At 39.4% G+C, this 24,929-nt stretch overlaps 1 protein-coding gene across 3 annotated transcripts in view; it reads right to left on the reverse strand.

Annotated features, from left to right (window-relative positions):
- Positions 1-24,929, reverse strand: part of LOC142337418 (putative neural-cadherin 2) — a 289,747-nt gene that overhangs the window by 8,569 nt on the left and 256,249 nt on the right. For all 3 annotated transcript variants that reach the window (XM_075386622.1, XM_075386621.1, XM_075386623.1), the window contains 2 exons: positions 12,626-12,765; positions 10,859-11,068 (listed from right to left, as the gene is read on the reverse strand). In XM_075386622.1, coding sequence (XP_075242737.1) covers positions 10,859-11,068; positions 12,626-12,765 — 350 coding nt within the window. The remainder of the gene's footprint in view (positions 1-10,858; positions 11,069-12,625; positions 12,766-24,929) is intronic.

A 24,929-nucleotide genomic window follows, 5' to 3' on the forward strand; every position in this document is an offset into this window, starting at 1 on the left:
AAAAACTTGAACAAAATTGCCAATTTTATCAAAAAATTTCTAAAAGTCGAAAGGTTAAATTGTTGAAAAAAATCCAATGAAACAAATAACCATGCAGTAACTTTTTATCAAAACTTTTTAGTGGAATATGTTTTCTCGCACTTGAGAATAGACGAACAACAAAAACTGACAAAAACTTTAGGAAGCCTAAAAAAATTGCAGATTTTATCAAAAAAAGCTAAAATTCGAGGCAATAAATTGTTAAAAACCATTCCATTGTTACTAGAAACTATAAACTGCCCTTATAACAAACCTCTAAGGAGATTGCCTGGTCCCTGAAGCTGGAAAAACTGAAAAAATGACGAAAATTTTCAAAAACCTGAGCGAAAAACATTGCTAAAATTTGTAATATTCAAAAGTTGAAACCTATTCCATGGCAACTAAAAATTCTCCAGTAACTTATTATCCAACCCGTGATGAGGTTTTCTGGCCCCTGGGACTCAAACAACTTGAATAATGACAATAAATGTAAAAAAAATGAAAAAATTGCAAGTTTTGTCGAAAAATGCTAAAATTCACGATGGCAAAAAATTGAAAAACATTCCATTACCACTAGAAAAATGCAGTAATCTATCATCAAACATTTTATCAAACACAAGAGGAGATTTCTTGACAAATAGGGCTAAAAATACTCAAATATTGACAAACATTTTCAAAAAACCTGAAAAAACTTGCAAAAATAAGTATCATTTTGCGTGTTTGTGTTTGTATTACCACAACATATAGCTCATAAAATGGTCATAACAAGCGATTTTGTCTCGCAAAAGGCCTTCATCGACTTTTAAAATCTTCAACCTAAGACTAATCCCAAGAAAAAATCACAAAAAATATGAAATATTCCACCATTTTGAGCCCAAAAACTCCTAAAAATGACCCTTTAACCTTAAATTGAGGCCCTCCCAGCAGCTGCACCACTTTAAGCACTTGAAGGACTACTAAAGCCCAGTTTGGGCCTCTAATAAACTTAATGCCCGCTGGGCTTTACCTGTTTATCCTGTTTTGAAAGATCAAAGTCATTGAAAAATGTGTGAACACATCTTAAAAAAAACATAGCGCACCAATGCAATTCAAATTCTTTGAATTGTTAAAACACAGCGCACCAATACAATTCAAATTCTTTGAATTGTAATAAAAAATAGGAGCGCTATAATAGCCGGCTCAGAAGATGAGGGCGGCTATTAATAAACAAAGAATCAAATATTCAAGATCCTGTACAATTTTCAATACAGTATTTCCTGCAAGTTGCGAAGTACATCAAATATTGAACGGGGACTTCTCACAACTGCATCCGACACAAATTTGTTCATTTAATGCAGTTGAGACCAGTCTAAAAACGTTTGAATGTTTTTTTTTTGGTAAAAATAGCACCAAAAAAGGCTAAAAACATAATTGAAAAAAAAATGAGCACAAAAAACGGAAAAAGAAAACATGATCTAACGGACAAATGTTTTAACTCAATCAGTGTTCTTCGGCATGGTCAACTGATGGACAAAAAGGCCAACTATCCCCCAAAAACTCTAACTCTACCCAAAAACTTGCTCTATATAGTACAATAATAACCAAAAAAATATATATCGGAAAAAAACTGGAAACAACCATTTAACGTCAGGCGAATTGCGAACGGTTGGCTTCATCAGTAGCTAGCACGAGCATAGGGCTGTATGCTAGTTTTAGCTTATTTGAGATCATTGGGTGAGCCTGACGATGGGGGATAGATGGGTGCTGAGCGCTGGTGTGGGAGAGTATGCGGAATTACGGGTGGAATGCAGTGGAGTGGGGGGAGGAAGTTCGAGGTGGATGTTATATTGGAGGGGTCAAACTCTAAAATTATCCCTTCACATCATTATGTCTCTCAACTGCTTCGGTGAACCGAATACTTTGATACTTAGCGTAGAGACTATTGATGTAATTGAGGGAACAGAAAGGCTGATAAATTTCATGCCCTCCGGGCTTTACTTGTTTATCCCGTTTTTGAGGTCAAGTGAAAATTATAATTGTCAAGTGAAAACCGCCTGACAATTATAGTTGCAATAAAATTATTTTGAGAGGACCTAAAAAGCGCCAATTTTTTTTTTTAATATTCACAAAAACCTGTGCTCCAAAAAAACAGGGAAACCATAAAAGGCTCAAAAATTTGGTTTAAAAAATCTAATCAAAATTAGTGACAGAAATAAGGTAAAATTTTCTCAACTGTTGGTATATTACTGACGAAAAACCTAATCTACAGTAAAAACCATTACTGTTAGGTGAGGAAACATTATGATTGTGCCTCAAAATTCCACGTGCGTTCAAGTTGCTCTCTTGATTTCAACAAGCAAGACGAAAATAGAAACAAATTTTACACCGAATCGTGAGCACCCTAGATTGATCCCCCACCAACTTTTTTTGGCTGTTATCATATCAGAAGCAATGTGCACGTGAGCAAATCAATTATGTAGTGGTTCTTCAGCAGCTTGTGTGGACCTCAAACCGGTGAGATCTAACCAAAACGACCCCCGCCCTTGGTCTGGTGGGATAAAAAAAAACTTGATAGGCAATTGCGCATTCAATGTTAACAGTTATGAAAACTAGAGAAAGCAAGAAGGTTTCGTTAGCTGAGACTAACAATACTACAGAGCTTAGTCAGGGGGCAAAACAATGCAATTTATCTTCGGGACTGACTCAGCAAATGAATAATTGATGACAACGCTTCCCGCTTTCAAGTGCCCCCCAAAAAAACACTTTTCTACCCCGACAAAAAGGATAAACTGTACCAGATATCTGTTATCGAACATCATCTTGGAAAAACTAAAATTAGATATGACCAGTGGGGACCGAACTTCGATGAGATGGTGTGCTCCAAATCAATATGGGCCTACTCGCAATTTACGCCTTTACTGTCTAAAGTGAAAAAGATACTACGCGATTTAGCAAAGCGAATAGACGAGAATGTGCAATCCGCGAGTTCACCAAATCTAACTACAACAGATATAAATCTAAATGAACTCCCAGATCTCGAAACCATCAGCAGTAAGCACATCCCTACCCTAAGGTTCATTCCTGTAAAGTTTCGGGTGAGATGGTCAGAATTACTAACATCCGTTATCGATGCTTGCATTTCACACGCGCAATCAATAGAAAATTGGAAAAAACTCTTTGCAATTAGCAAATGTGTTCTACGCGCGTCTAATAGTGGGGGCAAGAAACACAAGCAGCAGCAAGAGAAACAGTTGTTGAGCAGACTTGAGCGATGGAAATCAGGTGATTATGCTGCACTGTGGTACGAGGCGGCCTCAATGAAGCAGTCAAATAAAACTAGCAATGAGTCAATAGACGCCTTAGCAAGCCGCGCGAAATCTCTTTGTCTGCAGGGGCAGTTTGGGAGGGCAGCGGAAGTTCTGTCTTCTGACGGCGTCGCACCTGACAATGCTGCAACGTTGAATGAACTTAAAAAGCTCCACCCTAAGGAAAAGCAACCTGACCACCAATTTGATCAAGATGCTAACACGAACGCATATCAATTTGACGAGGCATCAGTAATCTTCCAAATCGAGTCGTTCTCCAAATTTACTGCAGCTGGGCCGTCGAAAATGTATCGCGAGCATCTGCTGCATGCAGTAAACTGCGGTGCCCCTGATCAATCAAAGCGAGCAATCACTAGTTTAACAAAATTTGTCAACTTAGCTTGCAGGGGTCAGCTTCCCGAATTCGTTGCTCCTATACTTTGTAGTGCAACAATAACTGCATTGAAAAAATTGAAAGGTGGAGTCCGTCCTATCGCTGTTGGGGAAGTCATTCGACGTCTTATTGCTAAATGCATAGCTCGTGAAGCGAATTCAGATGCTGCTGATCTTTTTAACACAAAACAATTGGGGGTAGCAGTCAAGGGTGGTGCTGAGGGCATAGTACATGCAACAAGAGTTTCCTTTGAAAAACTGCAAAGGTCAAAAGATTCCGGAATATTGCAGATTGATTTCAAAAATGCCTTCAATTCGGTAAAAAGAAGCAAAGTTTTGGAAGCAGTCGCAAAATTTTTACCTAGTGTTGCCCCTTTTGCGACTTTTTGCTACTCACAACACAGTCATTTGCATTTTAACAACACATACTTAAGTAGCCAATCGGGAGTCCAACAAGGGGATCCTTTGGGGCCGCTTTTGTTTTCACTAGATCTGTGGCCAATCATTAAAGAAATTGAAACAAAATTACCAAATCTAGTACAGCATAATTGGTATTTGGATGATGGCATCCTTGCTGGTACCCACCAACAACTTTGCACAGCATTGAATTTGTTGACAAATTTGGGTGAAGGATGCGGCTTAGAGCTCAGAATAGAAAAATGTGAGCTTTGGTCACCCGTTGATCTGAACGCTATAGATAACAGAGTAAAAAGAAATAGCAAAGAAGGACTTGAGATCTTGGGCGCTGCCATCGGCAATCCCAGTTTTATTGCTGCATCTTTGAGAAAAAGAGTCAACAAAATAGAAAAACTGCTCGACAACTTGGCGTACCTAGACGATCCACATTGTGCGCTTGGAATTCTTCGAAGCTAACTTGGTGCCCCAAAGATGGTATATTCCCTGCGATGTAACACTCCATCTGACGAATCCTCTGTTATTTTGCAGGATTTTGACAAGCTTCAGAGAACAACATTTGAGAATATGTTAGGCACCCTTATAAGTGACAACGCTTGGAAGCAGGCTTGTCTACCAATAAGCAAAACTGGCGTTGAAATTAGACAAGCAATTGACCAATTGAAAGCGGCGTTTGTTGGGTCAGTATCGCAGGCAGACGCTTTAATGGAACAAATAACCGGTGAGAAAATTACAGACAATCAAATTTTCAAAGAAATAGTGGAAGAATTGAAGAATCTAGAAATTAGCCAATATACGCAACACAAGATTCAGGAGGCACTTGACGATGCTGCTTTTTCTGACCTTCTTGGTAATCAGACTTCAAATCGGGAGAAAGCTCGTTTGCTTTCACTAACGTTGCCTCAATCTGGTGCCTGGCTTTCCGCACCTCCAATCCCTAGTCTGGGCCTTCACCTTCAGCCAAATGAATTCAGAGCCGCATTGAAGTATCGGATTGGTGTTCCGTTATACATTGAGGAACGAAAGTGCCCTTACTGTCAAAACGGCAGACTGGACAAGCTGGGTGATCACGCTTTAAGCTGTCATGGTCGGGGGGATATGATATCGCGGCACGATAGAGTGAGGGATAGAATATTTGCTGCTTGCTCGACCGCAAACTTATCACCCGTCTGCGAACAGAAAAATTTGATTCCAGATAATAACTCAAGGCCAGGAGACATATACTTGCCCAGCTGGTCAGCGGGACAACCACCTGAGTTAGACGTAACCATAACTTCCCCACTGCAGCCCAGTCTAATTTCAGATGCGGCGAGGAGGTGTGGTTTTGCTCTGACAAATGCTGAAGATAGGAAATATGAACAATATGCCCAAAAATGTGCCGAAATAGGTATCCAGTTTGTACCACTCGCGTTTGAATCTTTCGGGGGCTTCTCAGATTTGGTCCGAAAAACTTTGAAACGTATAGCCTTGCTTGCCGATAACCGAAACTTTCAACCAGCTGGTTTATCAGTTGCCTACAATCGATTATCTCAAGGAGTCTCAGTGATTTTAATGAGAGGTTCAGCCACAATGCTGATCGCCAGAGATCCCCTGTTATGAGACTCATTCCTGCGACAACACCTTCAGCCCCACAATAGTTAATTTACAGTATTGACTCACCCAATTTTAGTTGCCCAGTTATTGCTGTGCGCGAACTTGTTTGTCACCCAATGAGTAGGGACAATGCTCATTTCCTCTGTTCAACCCGATTGTGTGGGTTGATTTTGAAAATCTTGAAGACCCGATTGTGAGGGTTTCTGGGAACAAATAAAAGGCAAATACTCAATTGCGTGGGCGCCATGGTGATTTGTGGGCACAAGGTTGATCGCAAGAAAACTTTCTGAGAAATGACTGAACTTAGAAATGATTTAAACCATGATTTCCCCAACCAAGCACACCTTAAATTTATGATTATTTTGTAAAAAAAATTTTTGTAAAAAGCATTCACAAGTTGCAACTCGAAAACCGATGTTCGCAACAGAATGTGTGATAGTTTTGTTTGTTACAATAAAGAACACCACAATAAACGCCATGGTAGACAAAACAAAAAATTACCAGCGATAAATAAAGAGAAAACCGAGGGAAGACAAAATAGATGAAAAATGAAAAAAAAACATAGCTGGCAGATTGCCAGAAAATAGCCGCAATAGATTCGTAGATCGGCAGTCTAAAAGAAAAACAGTAAGACAGACCAAAAAAATTCGTCTTTTATTGAAGGCTGATATGTTATATTTTGATTAAAAATCTGTATAAGTTATTGCTGCCTCTATTAGCTGATCTCAAATAACCTTCATTTAGAGTGACACACACCCATTTGACCTTATCTCTTTGAATTAAAGTAAATAAAAGTCAATTTTAAAGCGAGGAAGTCATTTTTGAGAGTGAGGTAAGTCAAGTGTGACCAAAAATTTTATCACGCGCATGATCAAAAAAACTCGCTCCACTAAGAGCGAAAAATGACGTCACACATGCAATTCAGTTGAAATTGCATGAACGAATGAACAAAAAGTGGCTGTGACGTCATATGGTTGTAACAAAAATCATGACGACGAAATAAAAAAAAAACCAAGAGAAGGCCAATAATAGCCCCAGCTATCGCTGTGCGGCTATTAATAAAGATATTGAAACATTTTTATCCAACATATTCCACAGGTTCCTGTGTCCCAACGTCACAAGAACTGCTCTAAAGAGACATTTCAAAAAAAGTTTGTGTCTAATTACTGATCCAAAAGCCGACAGATATACACTGCACAATTAAAAAAGCAAGAACCTAAATTTGAACAAAATATAAAAATTAATTCTTCAATTTCAGTAAATAATTGCCTATTCAAAAATCAAGTACCTCCTTTAGTAATCACACCATTAGTTAAAAACTGGACAAATTATGTTAAATTCCCCTTAACGGGATAATTATTCCTGGAAAAATAAAAACGTTTTCAATTAGCTACTGAATAATTTAAAAAATTACCAAAACTACAGGAAGCACTAATTTAAATCAAACAACTCCCCGGATAAAAACATAACCGACTAGCGTCGGAGGAATTGCTCTCCAACAACTAGTGAGAGCTGTAATCAATTGCAGCTTGCTTCAGTCGGGGGAGTAGACTCAAGGGTAATAGTAAATTCTCTAGGGGCTTCAAATAATCTCATTAGAGGTTTAAAAAAAAACACTATTCAGATTTAAAGTGAAAAAATGGAACCAGTTTTGGCGCGCTTATCATTTGACTTTTAGTAGTAAAATGCAGCCAATTGAGTTCAACTGCTTCAGATTGTGAATGAGAGAGAGAGGAGAGAGAGCTTTAAAAACAAAAGACGGACAAATTGCGCTCGAACGACATTCGGGGCAATTTATTTCAAATGGGGCTGGAAGGTAAATTAATTTGTAAAGAATGTTGCAATCAAATGTTCTAGAACAAACTGTCCATAGGCAACTTTTCATTAAAAAAGACACACTTTTATTATAATTGCTTCGTTCGAGAGCAATTAAAAACTCCAGACGGATACCAAAAAGACCAAACTAGCTGGCAGATTGCCAGAAACCAGCCGCAATATCTTCGTAGATCTGCAGTCTCCAAAAGATAAAAAAGAAACATACCAAAAAGAAATGCTTCGTTTTTGTTTAATGTTTTTTAACTGCTCTAAAACGCCCTTCAATTAGAAAGACACGCACTCACTTGACTTCATTGTTTTGAAGTAAAGTAAAGAAAAGTCAAATTAGGAGTGAGGGGGTCATCTTTGAGAGTTAGGTAGGAAGTCTCGTCTGACCAAAAACTTGATGTTGAAAACAGTTGAAATGACACGAACGAAAGAACAAAAAGCAGATTTTAAGTGATTGTGACGACATATGGTCATAACAGCAATCTCGATGACGAGATAAAATAAAACCAAGAAAATGCAAATAATAGCCTCAGCTATCGCTTTGCGGCTATTAAAAAAGTTTTTAAATCGGTTGAATGATACAAAAAGCTCTAAATTTATCTCAAAGTGTGATACCTGTTATAGATGGTCGAATAAACTTCCAAACGTACAACTACTGGTTAGTATAATTGAGAAACCCACTTTGACCCATCAAGCTATAAATAAAAGTCAAAACTTGCTTCAAAAGGCACTTGATTAAAAAAAATTTGCTTTCTTAGCACAATATTTTCCACCACATTTCCGATACAAAATGAAAACCCAGATGAACAGAACAACCACCCTCTTCTCTCCGCTGTGCAATTTACTTCAGAATAACATAAACCGACTAACGTCGGATAGATTGCACTCGAACGACGGATTGGTGCAATTTAATTCAGCTTAAAAATGGGGTGCAAAACTGTCGACCCCACAGGAGTTCAAATCCCGGACTAACAGGTTACGATTCAAACATCTTTACAACTCAGCTACAATGAATTTCATTTCCATGCACACGACCGCGCTTATCAATGAACTGTATTTCAGAGCGAGAGCAACTTAGAAAACTCAAAAATGAGGAACATAAATGTGAAACATAACCGACTAACGTCGGGCGAATTGCTCTCAAACCACCGTCGAGCGGTTGGCTTCGTCAGTACCTAGCCACTGTTTAGTGAGGTTAGCTTTACCTTGATCGAAGGGGCGTGACGTTAGGGTAATAAACGATGACCTCACGCCACAACAGCCGCTGAAGTGCGGCATCAACAAAAGAGTTAAGGAGAGAGAGAGAGAGAGAGAGAGAGAGAGAGAGTGCGAGATAAAACATGAAGGAGAAAGAGAAGGAAAGAAACGCCAACCAACAAACACACACAGAGAGAGAGAAGAAGGAATTTTTCCATGATGAGATTCGACACTACAACTTCAAGTTTTCTAGCCTTGTTAGTAACTAAATCATATAGAAAAAAACTGAAATTGCAAAATTCAGAAGAAAAGTTTCCACATATCGCAGTGAAGAAAAAGTTCAAAAACATTTTTCGACTCTGGATTTTTGTCATGTAACCCATCTGCAAGACTTAAAAAGCTTCGTTGGCCAGTAATGATGTTAAACTCAGAAAAGGACAAAAATATTCAAACATTTTAAAAACAACAGCAAATTTTAACAAAATCTTGCAAAAATTCGTGATATTATTATCTTCAGAACACCATTCCATTGTCTCAAGAGACTATCCAGTATCCCTATTTCAAGCCTTAAACAGTTTCGCTGGCCCATAAAGATCCATACGCTTGGAAAATAATAACTTTTACAAATTTTTTTAATTAAATTATATAAAAAAACTGCTAAAATTCGAGTCATTAACATAATGATAACCATTCCATTAACTCTGGAAACTAAGCAGCAGCTTACTATTAAACCTCGATGGAGCTCCCTGGTGCACGATCAAATAAAAAATAAAAAATATTCAAAAAACTTAAAAAATGGCATAAGATTTTTGAAAAATTGCTTGAATTCGTGATATTATTATCTTGAAAAACAAAACATTGCATCTGGAAACAAAGCAGTAACCTATTATCAAAGCCTAGAGGTTTATTGCTTCTTGAGGTTGGATAAACCTAAAAAAAACAATTTCAAAAAACATGAAGATTGCCAAAAAAAATTTTCAAGAAAATGCTAAAACTAGTGATGTTAAAATCGTTAAAAACACTCTATTGCATCTTGAAACTATACAGTAACTTACTATCAAACACTAGAGGAGGTTTTTTTGACTCCTGAGGCTAGATAAAGCTATAAAACGACAAAAATTTCAAAAAAACTTGAAAAAAGTTTTATTAAAAAAAATCGATAAAATTTGGGATATTAAAAAATTGAAAACTATTCTATGGCCAATAAAAATTTTTCAGTAACATATCATTAAAGCCTATTGGAGGTTTCCAGTTTCCTGGGGCTGGAAAAAGTTCGATAATGACAACAAATTTTGAAAAATTAGAAAAAAAATCAAGTTTTTTCAGACAACTGCTAAAATTCGTGATGTTAAAAACGTTGAAAACCAATCCATTACCATTAGAAACTATGCAGCAACCTATTATGTAGGCTGATGGGGACGGAGGGGGGGTTGGGCAGCAGAGGGGTGGAGGGGGCAACAGCACGGTGGGGGGGGTGGGGTGGGGTTAGTAGTGGGGGGGGGTGGGCAACACTGGGGGTGTCTTCAACCTCTCTTCCGCCCTTCACACCATAATTATAAGTCTCCAAAACAGTTTGAGCTGAAAAGCTCTAAGAGCACTTAATGCCCGCTGGGCGCTACCTGTTTATCCCGTTTTTGAGGACGAAAAGTCAAAAGCGTCAGACGAAAAATCGGTCAAGCGAAAAATCGCATAAAAAGTGACCGACAGGACTAATATAATTGATACAAACTTCGTTTGAGAGCAATTAAAAAGGCACTCAAAAAGTAAAAGACTGTTCCAGAGCAAAGCGCAAACACAACCAAACAGAAACTTAGCACTAAAAAAGACGTGCAATTAGATATAAAGAACCATTGCATTAGAGATTCGAATCGGTGTAAAATTTGAAAATTTTCTTGCTTCAATCTTTTAGATTTACACTTTGAAGGTCCACGATGTTTGTGGAGTTTAAAGGAGGACATTTTTTTCAAAAAACTATAAATTAATGACATCTTGGTTCACAACCAATCGCACTGTTTTTGTGTTCAGTTAATTTTGAATCAACAATGGAATCACTCTCGCTACCTTCTGTGAAAAATCTGTTGAGGCATTCTAAAGCTCGTTCTAGCTAAAAAAAATTAAGTGGAGCTATTACTTACACACAGAAGAATCCGTCGAACCAGTTGAGACACAGTACTCTGGGAGCAGGACAATCCTGTCCATTCAGAGCTCTCTGACCACATGCGTCTTTCTCGCAACCCCTTTCCAGCCCCTGCGACACAATCACTGTCACACCATCAGCTGTAGTAACGTCTGAGTCCAGTGCATCGGGTTCACGGATCATAATTGGCAAGGCGAACCCGTTCAACCTGAATTAAACAAACATAGCTAGCAGATTGCCGGAAAATAGGCGCAATAGCTTTATAGACCTGCAGTCTCAAAAAGATAAGAAACAGACCCAAAAAAAAACATTTTTTAACCATTATGTTATATTTTTATTAAACATCTGTTCACCTTATTGCTACGTCTAATAGATGTCCTCAAATACCCTTCATTTAGAGCGACACGCACTCATTTGACATTATCTCTTTGAATTATAGCGAAGAAAAGTCAATATCAGAGTGAGGAAGTCATTTTTGAGAGTCAGGTAAGTCACGTGTGACCAAAAACTTGTCCACGCGAATGAACAAAAAAAACTCGCTCCACTAAGAGTGAAAAATGACGTCACACATGTAATTCAGTTCAAATTGCATGGACGAATGCACAAAAAGCAAGATTTGAAATGGTTGTGACGTCACATGGTCGTAACAAAAATCTTGACGACGAAATAAAAAACCAAGAGAAGGCCAATAATAGCCTCAGCTATCGCTTCGCGGCTATTAAAAAGACTGAACATCGATAACAAAAAGTCTTCATAAGACTTCATAGGTCTTCATAAGTCTTCATAAGACTTCATAAGTCTTCATAAGACTTGATAAGTCTTCATAGGTTTTCATAAGACTTCATAGGAGACTGATATCAAAAAGTCTTCACCCAAAATAGCCATTCAAATCTAAAAACTGGCTTGCAAAATCAACAATTTTCTCTACATTTAGGTTGACTTAGAAAATTGAAAAGCCAGCAGCTGTAGATAGCAACAGATAGAGAATTGAGTTGATGTAGTTGCCAGCCTTTTTGAAGGCTAGAACGTTTTCAAACTAAAAAAGTTCTTTAAAAAAAATTTAAATTCGTTATTTATTTTGGTCGCCAAGATATATTATTAATATTGATCATTATAGAGGAGTCCTATATCGATGTTGAAAGCGGTTAGAGTGATCGCGAGTGACCAAAATCAAGTTATTTAGCGAATCTGGTAAATCAGTTATGATTAAAAAAAAACTTGTCACGCAGTTGAGCTAAAAACTCACCGTCAATTAGTTTCACAAATGACGTCACGCACGTAAAAGCATCAAAAAAGAAGTGAAATAGCGGTAAGCAAAAATTTTCTTTTGAAGTTTGGTGCTTGAAAAATTGTAAAACAGAAAGAACGTCAGAGCTATAATAGAGATAAGTGAAGTGGATGTAGATGGAGACAGTATCTACATGAGGGGATCACAAATCAAATCACGGCAGATCAACAGGACGACAAATCAAATGCACGACAATGTATTTTTGCAACTGGACAACAATTGCATGCCCTTTTATTTTAAAATACTACCTACACATTGCTTTTTTAGTATTCACTGATAATGTACAGTCACAGGCAACGATCATTCGATACTTTTTTTCCAACTTACGTATTTTTTTCCAAAATACGATACTTATTTCCAACTTTTCCTTGTGTTTCAATTTTTGGCTACTATGATGATACTTAATTTCTCCATTTCGTGTTTTCGATTCCGTTGATCGAGACGAAAGAAGGTAATTTCAAGATGAGTGATTCTAACCTGGCATCCGAGATGCATCCTTTGAAAGCGTTGGACACGATATAGAGTCCCGTCTGTGAGTTGTAGGAAGGTGATCCTCCAAGTGACACACTCATGTTGTCGAATCTCAATAAACTGTGCGCACTCCACTGCACTGCTATCTAAAACGACACAACTTTTTAAATATATAGAGCGTTTACATTGATATCACCGGGCTCTAAAATATATTTTGTTTCTACACTTTCTCGTTTTTGTAGCTGAAAACCTTCAGTCAAAAATGCCATCCAACTTGTAAGCTCTCATATTTCAGTTCAGGTGCAGCCACAGCATTCAGATTCTCGTACAAATTTTGGCAAATTTAGCAAAAAAGATTAAGTATCTCCATCATGAAATCCTTTGATTAGAATTAATTTTTCCAATTAATGAAAACATACCCGGCAGATTGCCGGAAAATAGCCACCGTTGATTCCAATAAGCATGATTGGGATTGAAAGAATAGAAGATATTGAAAAAAAGATTTTTGTACAAAAACATTTTTTAAGTCCGATTTATTTTGATGGCATTTCGTAGTTGAACATACTTCTGTTTCTTAGAGAGGCTACAGGGGCTACTAACAATACCAATAAGCATAAGAGATGGTAACTAAGACTTATAGGAATGACGTTCAAATAGCGGGCATCTAAAATTGGGCTTTATGGGTTTGCTCCGTTTCTATTTCTGACTTCAATTTTTTATATAGACTCTGTTCATTTTGAATTGCTTTGATGAGCAACTGATGTTCAAATTCACTTTTAGCAGAATGAGAAAAGAGAAAAACTAGCCTAGAAAAGTCAAAAATATTTCACGCAAAATGTCGAAAAATCGGCAAAATAGTAAAGTAGTAAAGCGAAAAAAAGTTTGACGAAGAAAAAAAAACATAGCAGGACAAGTCCTGAAATACAATTCAAAGAATTGAATGAAAAACTCAGACGTACTCTACCTGACCAGCAGATCAACTGAACAATTCCAGCCAGAGCAAAAACAAAATCATCTCAAAAAACTGAGAAATTAAAAGAATCAAAACTAAACAAAATATATTCATTGCTAAAACTCGAAGCTTTCAAACCTATGGCAAAATTTTTTTTCCATTTTAAAATACCTATTTCAAAAATGTTCAAAATCAATTTTTGTTTCTGAAATCAGTCCAGTATTTTATCTGCAAGACCTGAAAAATATTCATTGGCCCTTGAAGATCGATGATTAACTCGAAAATGAACAAAAAATTTAAGAAAAAGAAATTAATTGCAAATTATCAGAAAATGTTGCTGAAAATTGTGATATAAAAATCTTCAGAATCAATTCTATGTCTTTAGAGGCTATCCAGTAACCCAATTCCAAGCTTTAAAACACTGATTGGCTCATAGATCGATAGGCAATAATTTTTAGAAAAAAATTCAAACTTCAAAAAATAGAAATTGGTTCTATTAAAATGTTGAAAACCATTCAATTGCCCCCTAGCATTTAACAATTATTTAATAACATACTATCAAACACTGGATGAGGTTATCTGTCTGCTGAGACAAGAGAAAAAAATGAAATACAAATGTTTTGAAAAAACTTGAAAAAAATCGCAAATTTTATCAAAAACTTCCAATTCGAAAAGTTAAATTGTTGCAAACAAATCCATTGAAACTAAAAATCATGCAGTAATTTTTTATCAGAACGTGGAATAGGTTTTTTCGCACGTGAGAATGGACGAATATCAAAAGCAGACAAAAACTTTAGGAAACCTTAAAAAATTGCAGATTTTATAAAAAAAAATGCTAAAATTCGAGACATTAAAATGTTAAAAACTATTCCATTGTTACAAAAAACTAAGAAGTGCCTTATTAACAAACCTCAAAGGAGATTGGCTGGTCCTTGAAGATGGAAAAACTGAAAAAATGACGAAAATTTTCAAAAGCCTGAAAAAAATGCAAATTTTGTCAAAAAAATTGCTAAAATTTGTGATATTCAAAAGTTGAAACCTAATCCATGGCAACTAAAAATTTTTTAGTAACTTATTATCCAACCGCTGATGAGGTTTTCTGGCCCCTGGGACTCAAACAACTTGAATAATGATAATAAATGTCGAAAAAATGAAAAAATTGCAAGCTTTGTCAAAAAATGCTAAAATTCATGATGGCAAAAAGTTGAAAACCATTCCATTACCAATAGAAACTATGCACTAATCTATCATCAAACCCGTTATCAAATTCTAGAGGAGGTTTCTTGGCACCTAGGGCTAAAAAACTCAAAAAATGACAAAAATTTTCAAAAAAACCTGAAAAAAATTGCAAAAATTAGTATCCTTTCGCGAGTTTGTGTTTGTAGTACCAAAACTTATAGCTCATAAATTGGTCATAACAAGCATTTTTGTGTCGCAAACGACCTTAATCAACTTTTAAAAACTTCAACCTAACACTAATCAAACAAAGGAACTAAAAAAAATCACAAAAACATGAAAAATTGCACCATTTTGAGCCCAAAAACTCCTAAAAATGACCTTCTAACCTTAAATTAAGGCCATTCCAGCAGCTGCACCACTATTAGCACTTGAAGGACAACTAAAGCCCACTTTGGGCCTCCAATGAAACTCAATGCCCGCTGGGCGTTACCTGTTTATCCCGTTTTGAACGATCAAAGTCATTGAAAAATGTGTGAACACATCTTAAAAAAAAACACAGCGCACCAATACAATTCAAATTCTTTGAATCTGTACCAGGAGAGGAACGTGCTAAAAAACTGTAACTTTGAACCACAAGTCATAATGTTGATTATATAGATATAATTCAATGGTTAGGAAATGGATGACTTTTTCACGGTAGCAAAAGAAGATTTGTGAAGCAAATCTCAAGAAAGTTATAACTGTTGAAAAGGAACAACAGTGGGCAAAGGGTAGCCCAGGCATATCGTGCCAAAGTAGTTATAACTCAAGGGTCTTTTTTGAAACACCACCAACACTGGCGTCAGTGAAGCAAGCTGATTAGTTTGCTTCTCTGACGTCCGGCCGCAGCACCACCAACACTACACATTCAAAATTAACTGAAGGCGGAACACCGCACAGGTTTTTTTCTGGTGACCGCCCCTAACCATGCTCGAACGCGCAACCTCAAGGCAAAGGCAAAGACAAAGACCACGAATCATCCCCAAAGACCAAGACCCATCCCCCCACCGGACAATAAAGACCCCCCAACACAGTCAACATTTCAACAACACAATACACAAAGTAGAATACAAACCTCCTGACAGCAATGCCGAACAAAACAGGGCAACCACCCGTTTTAAAATCAAAAATCAGGGTGATGGGGGAGAAAATTTCGAAGAACCTGCAAACCATGAGCGAATTGATTGACAGTGGGAACATAAACGCAGCGAAGAATGTTCATGAAAAGGCGGCGGAAACATTTTCGGAGTTCGAGGAAATCAGTTACGAGTTGATTTCACAGCTTGACGAACATCAGCACGAGGAGTACATCGGAAAAATCACTAACACGTGGAACAACATCGACGACATGAAAATTAAAATTCAGAATCACCTTTCGCAAGAAAACACCACAACAAACTACAACACACAAGACAACAACGAGACAACAGTAACAGCAAACTCGACAGCGGATAACTCAGCAACCAACAACAAAATCAACAGTAGAGCAATTGGACAACAGCAAACATCCGTTAACAGAAGTTTACACAACGAACAACCAGAAACTAGCAATTCCGCTCAACGTTACAACCTCAACAGCTTTTGGTATGATAGACTAGCTTACTCAAGCAGCCTAAACGACCAGCAGAACAGCGCTACTGGAATGGGGGACACACAAACATTCAATCAGCCAACAGAACAACCACAACAATTGTCAACAACGTTATCACAACCAGTTCCATTCTATACGCCTTATGTGGAAGCTCTTCCAAAGATGGATCTTCAGAAGTTCAACGGTGACCCGAGCAAATGGGCAGATTGGTACAACCGTTTCATTTTCATGATTGGAGACACTCAGCTCAGTGATGGACAGAAGATCGCCTATCTACAGGGACTTGTAATTGGAAAAGCCAAAACAGCAATTGAAGGATTTGCCTGCAACGGACACCTGTACAAAGATGCAATAAACGAGTTGAAACAGCGGTTTGGGAACCCAAACGTCATCATCAGCAACTTGTTGGAGAAACTCATCAACTACAGGCCACCAACGACATCTCTTCCTTGGACAATTGTAAATTTTTCCACATTCATTAACACCATGACAAGGACACTACAAGAACTCAACTTCGAAGCCGATCTCAACAGCATGACAATCTTGAAGCATGCAACCGACAAACTACCTTACAGCGAAGAATTCAAATGGAATCAGTTTGTTTTACGACGAAGAATTCAGCAGCCGACACAAGCAGACTTCAACCAATGGATTAAAGAAATAGCAGAAGCACATGAACGTTCAACGCATCAAGGACGTAGCAATACTAGTCTCAGCACAAACAGTGATACACATCAACGAAATTTCAACTTAAATGGAAACCGACAATTTCATCAACAACCAACTCATCCAAACAGGGAACAACAGCAGCAACAACAACCAACACAGAACATAAACAACTTTAGCAACAACAACAACAAGAACCAGTATAACCAGCGGAGCACAACACAAATGTTTCAAGCAACAAGAGGAAGCAACAGCAACAACCAGCCTCTGCCTTGTGTCTGCAACGACGGTAATCATCAGTTATTCCATTGTCCAACGTTTAAAGCAAAGACAGCAGACGAAAGACTACAAACAGTTTATCAGTTGAACCTTTGCAGAAATTGTTTGGGAGCGAACCATCGAGCCAACAACTGTCCTTCAATCTCTAATTGCAGGGAGCAAGGATGCGGACAACGACACAACACTATGTTACACGGTGCCAACAGTAGATAGGGACGAACACTGACCTCAGTTGTTCTACCAAACTCTCAATCGAACAACTCGAGAGGAAATGGTAACTCATTTGCAGTCATCAGCAACAAAGATACAACCACAGCAAAGGACACGACAGCAGCAACTAAAACAACGAATCTTCTCTATGTCATGCCAGTTATTTTACATAACAAGGAGAATAAAGTTCGCACATACGCCTTCATCGACCCAGGAAGCAGCTTGACAATACTTCTCTCGAAGACAGCCGACGAACTACGCCTTCAGAAAGAAACACGTCAACAACTTGTCTTGAAGGGAGCCAACGGAACAGACACAAAATCGTGTTACACAACGTCAACAGAAATTTCGAATTTGGAAGACGGAGGCATATCGTGCCAAAGTAGTTATAACTCAAGGGTCTTTTTTGAAACACCACCAACACTGGCGTCAGTGAAGCAAGCTGATTAGTTTGCTTCTCTGACGTCCGGCCGCAGCACCACCAACACTACACATTCAAAATTAACTGAAGGCGGAACACCGCACAGGTTTTTTTCTGGTGACCGCCCCTAACCATGCTCGAACGCGCAACCTCAAGCCAAAGGCAAAGACAAAGACCACGAATCATCCCCAAAGACCAAGACCCATCCCCCCACCGGACAATAAAGACCCCCCAACACAGTCAACATTTCAACAACACAATACACAAAGCAGAAAACAAACCTCCTGACAGCAATGCCGAACAAAACAGGGCAACCACCCGTTTTAAAATCAAAAATCAGGGTGATGGGGGAGAAAATTTCGAAGAACCTGCAAACCATGAGCGAATTGATTGACAGTGGGAACATAAACGCAGCGAAGAATGTTCATGAAAAGGCGGCGGAAACATTTTCGGAGTTCGAGGAAATCAGTTACGAGTTGATTTCACAGCTGGACGAACATCAGCACGAGGAGTACATCGGAAAAATCACTAACACGTGGAACAACATCGACGACATGAAAATTAAAATTCAGAATCACCTTTCGCAAGAAAACACCACAACAAACTACAACACACAAGACAACAACGAGACAACAGTAACAGCAAACTCGACAGCGGATAACTCAGCAACCAACAACAAAATCAACAGTAGAGCAATTGGATAACAGCAAACATCCGTTAACAGAAGTTTACACAACGAACAACCAGAAACTAGCAATTCCGCTCAACGTTACAACCTCAACAGCTTTTGGTATGATAGACTAGCTTACTCAAGCAGCCTAAACGACCAGCAGAACAGCGCTACTGGAATGGGGGACACACAAACATTCAATCAGCCAACAGAACAACCACAACAATTGTCAACAACGTTATCACAACCAGTTCCATTCTATACGCCTTATGTGGAAGCTCTTCCAAAGATGGATCTTCAGAAGTTCAACGGTGACCCGAGCAAATGGGCAGATTGGTACAACCGTTTCATTTTCATGATTGGAGACACTCAGCTCAGTGATGGACAGAAGATCGCCTATCTACAGGGACTTGTAATTGGAAAAGCCAAAACAGCAATTGAAGGATTTGCCTGCAACGGACACCTGTACAAAGATGCAATAAACGAGTTGAAACAGCGGTTTGGGAACCCAAACGTCATCATCAGCAACTTGTTGGAGAAACTCATCAACTACAGGCCACCAACGACATCTCTTCCTTGGACAATTGTAAATTTTTCCACATTCATTAACACCATGACAAGGACACTACAAGAACTCAACTTCGAAGCCGATCTCAACAGCATGACAATCTTGAAGCATGCAACCGACAAACTACCTTACAGCGAAGAATTCAAATGGAATCAGTTTGTTTTACGACGAAGAATTCAGCAGCCGACACAAGCAGACTTCAACCAATGGATTAAAGAAATAGCAGAAGCACATGAACGTTCAACGCATCAAGGACGTAGCAATACTAGTCTCAGCACAAACAGTGATACACATCAACGAAATTTCAACTTAAATGGAAACCGACAATTTCATCAACAACCAACTCATCCAAACAGGGAACAACAGCAGCAACAACAACCAACACAGAACATAAACAACTTTAGCAACAACAACAACAAGAACCAGTATAACCAGCGGAGCACAACACAAATGTTTCAAGCAACAAGAGGAAGCAACAGCAACAACCAGCCTCTGCCTTGTGTCTGCAACGACGGTAATCATCAGTTATTCCATTGTCCAACGTTTAAAGCAAAGACAGCAGACGAAAGACTACAAACCGTTTATCAGTTGAACCTTTGCAGAAATTGTTTGGGAGCGAACCATCGAGCCAACAACTGTCCTTCAATCTCTAATTGCAGGGAGCAAGGATGCGGACAACGACACAACACTATGTTACACGGTGCCAACAGTAGATACGGACGAACACTGACCTCAGTTGTTCTACCAAACTCTCAATCGAACAACTCGAGAGGAAATGGTAACTCATTTGCAGTCATCAGCAACAAAGATACAACCACAGCAAAGGACACGACAGCAGCAACTAAAACAACGAATCTTCTCTATGTCATGCCAGTTATTTTACATAACAAGGAGAATAAAGTTCGCACATACGCCTTCATCGACCCAGGAAGCAGCTTGACAATACTTCTCTCGAAGACAGCCGACGAACTACGCCTTCAGAAAGAAACACGTCAACAACTTGTCTTGAAGGGAGCCAACGGAACAGACACAAAATCGTGTTACACAACGTCAACAGAAATTTCGAATTTGGAAGACGGAGGCATATCGTGCCAAAGTAGTTATAACTCAAGGGTCTTTTTTGAAACACCACCAACACTGGCGTCAGTGAAGCAAGCTGATTAGTTTGCTTCTCTGACGTCCGGCCGCAGCACCTTCAACACTACACATTCAAAATTAACTGAAGGCGGAACACCGCACAGGTTTTTTTCTGGTGACCGCCCCTAACCAAGCTCGAACGCGCAACCTCAAGGCAAAGGCAAAGACAAAGACCACGAATCATCCCCGAAGACCAAGACCCATCCCCCCACCAGACAATAAAGACCCCCCAACACAGTCAACATTTCAACAACACAATACACAAAGCAGAATACAAACCTCCTGACAGCAATGCCGAACAAAACAGGGCAACCACCCGTTTTAAAATCAAAAATCAGGGTGATGGGGGAGAAAATTGCGAAGAACCTGCAAACCATGAGCGAATTGATTGACAGTGGGAACATAAACGCAGCGAAGAATGTTCATGAAAAGGCGGCGGAAACATTTTCGGAGTTCGAGGAAATCAGTTACGATTTGATTTCACAGCTTGACGAACATCAGCACGAGGAGTACATCGGAAAAATCACTAACACGTGGAACAACATCGACGACATGAAAATTAAAATTCAGAATCACCTTTCGCAAGAAAACACCACAACAAACTACAACACACAAGACAACAACAAGACAACAGTAACAGCAAACTCGACAGCGGATAACTCAGCAACCAACAACAAAATCAACACTAGAGCAATTGGACAACAGCAAACATCCGTTAACAGAAGTTTACACAACGAACAACCAGAAACTAGCAATTCCGCTCAACGTTACAACCTCAACAGCTTTTGGTATGATAGACTAGCTTACTCAAGCAGCCTAAACGACCAGCAGAACAGCGCTACTGGAATGGGGGACACACAAACATTCAATCAGCCAACAGAACAACCACAACAATTGTCAACAACGTTATCACAACCAGTTCCATTCTATACGCCTTATGTGGAAGCTCTTCCAAAGATGGATCTTCAGAAGTTCAACGGTGACCCGAGCAAATGGGCAGATTGGTACAACCGTTTCCTTTTCATGATTGGAGACACTCAGCTCAGTGATGGACAGAAGATTGCCTATCTACAGGGACTTGTAATTGGAAAAGCCAAAACAGCAATTGAAGGATTTGCCTGCAACGGACACCTGTACAAAGATGCAATAAACGAGTTGAAACGGCGGTTTGGGAACCCAAACCTCATCATCAGCAACTTGTTGGAGAAACTCATCAACTACAAGCCACCAACGACATCTCTTCCTTGGACAATTGTAAATTTTTCCACATTCATTAACACCATGACAAGGACACTACAAGAACTCAACTTCGAAGCCGATCTCAACAGCACGACAATCTTGAAGCATGCAACCGACAAACTACCTTACAGCGAAGAATTCAAATGGAATCAGTTTGTTTTACAAACGAAGAATTCAGCAGCCGACACAAGCAGACTTCAACCAATGGATTAAAGAAATAGCAGAAGCACATGAACGTTCAACGCATCAAGGACGTAGCAATACTAGTCTCAGCACAAACAGTGATACACATCAACGAAATTTCAACTTAAATGGAAACCGACAATTTCATCAACAACCAACTCATCCAAACAGGGAACAACAGCAGCAACAACAACCAACACAGAACATAAACAACTTTAGCAACAACAACAACAAGAACCAGTATAACCAGCGGAGCACAACACAAATGTTTCAAGCAACAAGAGGAAGCAACAGCAACAACCAGCCTCTGCCTTGTGTCTGCAACGACGGTAATCATCAGTTATTCCATTGTCCAACGTTTAAAGCAAAGACAGCAGACGAAAGACTACAAACCGTTTATCAGTTGAACCTTTGCAGAAATTGTTTGGGAGCGAACCATCGAGCCAACAACTGTCCTTCAATCTCTAATTGCAGGGAGCAAGGATGCGGACAACGACACAACACTATGTTACACGGTGCCAACAGTAGATACGGACGAACACTGACCTCAGTTGTTCTACCAAACTCTCAATCGAACAACTCGAGAGGAAATGGTAACTCATTTGCAGTCATCAGCAACAAAGATACAACCACAGCAAAGGACACGACAGCAGCAACTAAAACAACGAATCTTCTCTATGTCATGCCAGTTATTTTACATAACAAGGAGAATAAAGTTCGCACATACGCCTTCATCGACCCAGGAAGCAGCTTGACAATACTTCTCTCGAAGACAGCCGACGAACTACGCCTTCAGAAAGAAACACGTCAACAACTTGTCTTGAAGGGAGCCAACGGAACAGACACAAAATCGTGTTACACAACGTCAACAGAAATTTCGAATTTGGAAGACGACGATCGCTAAAACGTCAAACAGATATACGTTGTGGAAAACATCAATTTGCCAAAGCTGAGGGAGCACCCGGGAGACGTTGCCAGAAAGTATGACCACCTTAGACATGTCAATATGCCAACTCTGGATAATCTCGAAGTCACAGTATTGATTGGACAGGACAACATTAACCTTATCTCACCAGTCAGAGTGGAACAAGGACCATCATCAGCACCAAGCGCAAGTCTTTTCAAACTTGGTTGGACTATTTCTGGACCTCATACAGTATTGGATGACAGCAAAACACAACATTCAATGCATCATACTGCTTTGTTTTGCAGCAATTGCCTTGAACAAGACAATGACCTCAACGAAGAAGTTTCTCATTGGTGGAAAGCAGAGACAATTCCATTGGAATCCAAAACCAAGTCTAATGATCCAGAAGTCTTGTTAGCCACCAAGATACTTAACACAACATGCGTGAGACAAGCAGATGGACTTTATGAAACGGGACTTCCCTGGAAAGACGACAGCAGTTTACCAGACAACCGGTCGCAAGCCTTGACTCATTTGAATCATCTTGTCAACAGACTACAGAAGAAACCTGAACAGTACAAGAAATACAATGAGGGCATTCAAGCAGACCTGGAAAAAGGTTACATTGCAAAAGTACCTTTCCATAGACAGAAAGATACAGGATGGTACATACCACACTATGGTTTTGTCAGCCCAAACAAACCCGACAAGATCCGAAGAATCTGCAATGCCAAAGCACCACAAAGCGGAACATGCCTCAATGACAAACTCTTAGCTGGACCTGACCTCCTCGGGAATATGCTTGGAATTTTGCTACGATTCCGACAGGGAGCCATCGCCATCCAGGGAGACATTGAAGCGATGTTTATGCAAATCGGAGTACGACAACAGGACCGACGTTATCTACGATTCATGTGGAGACAACCCAACAGCTCAGAATTAGAGGTGTACGAATACCAACGACACATCTTTGGAGCCAGGGACTCACCAGCTTGCGCAAAATTTGTTTTGAACAGACAGCCAAAGACGACATCGAAGATCACCCAAATTCTCTAGAGAACATTCAGCGGACATTCTATATGGATGACATGGTTTCATCTTTTAGCGACGCCATCACAGCTTTCACCACAGCCAAGGATGTCAAGGATACTCTGAAGAATGGTAAATTCATTCAGACAAAATGGTGCAGCAACAGCCGTGAGTTTTGTGAGCAGATGCAAGATGATCTATGCAAACCAGTGGAGGAGCTCTTCAGTAAAGGTTTTCATCAAAGAGTACTTGGAGCTTACTGGAGCTTAGACGAAGACAAAATAATGTTCAAAGCGAAAGACAGAAGGAACCCGGACAGTGAAACTTGGACCCAACGCAAGTTTCTCTCTTTCGTGTCAAGTTTCTACGATCCTTTGGGAATCATATTGCCATTCCTCATCCGAGCCAAGATTCTACTGCAAGAGCTGTGGAAACATGGACGCGAATGGGACAAAGCTATCGGTGGATACAATGGAAAGGCCATCAAAGATTGGGTACATGAAACGGAACAGATAGGTACGGTAGGGGTAAACAGGTTGGTAGGTGGTACAGCACTTGGGGACACAATGGAACTTCATGTATTCTGCGACGCATCATTGGAAGCAACAGCAGCAGTAGCATACATCAAGACAACCAGGAACCAAGAAACCACAACGCGTTTTCTCATGGGAAAAACAAGAGGGGCACCCTTACGTCAAACAACAATTCCCTGACTAGAACTGCAAGCAGCACTTTACGCGGCAAGATTGAAGAAAACAACTGAGGATGAAATGGATTTCAAGTTTGACAAAATCTTTCTGTGGAGTGACAGCAGGACCGCTCTCAGTTGGATAAAGAACTTCAAATTGAAACACAAGATGTACATCGGAAACCGAATTGCCGAAATAAGGGATCTCACAAACACCAATCAGTGGAACTACGTCAACACCAAGGACAACCCAGCAGGTCAAGGAACGAGGGGACTAACAGCAACATAAATGACAGAAAAATCTCTTTGGTTACAGGGACCACAGTTTCTTCTATCTTCTAGCGACAACTCGACAACAGACGAACAACAACACGAAACTGTTTTCTTGAACAGCGCAGAAAAGAAGCCTCAGGGAACACGACGACAGCCAATTGACAAAGACCTAATTGATGCCAACAGGTTTAGCCAGTGGTTGAAACTAAGAGCCGTCATAATCAAAATGAAAAACCTCCGAAACAAAACGAGAACACGGGACCAGCAGATCATAGATGC

This window comes from Convolutriloba macropyga, chromosome 4 (genome assembly GCF_964194025.1).
Source record: "Convolutriloba macropyga chromosome 4, txConMacr16.3, whole genome shotgun sequence".
In the NCBI taxonomy this organism is placed as follows: Eukaryota; Metazoa; Xenacoelomorpha; order Acoela; family Convolutidae; genus Convolutriloba; species Convolutriloba macropyga.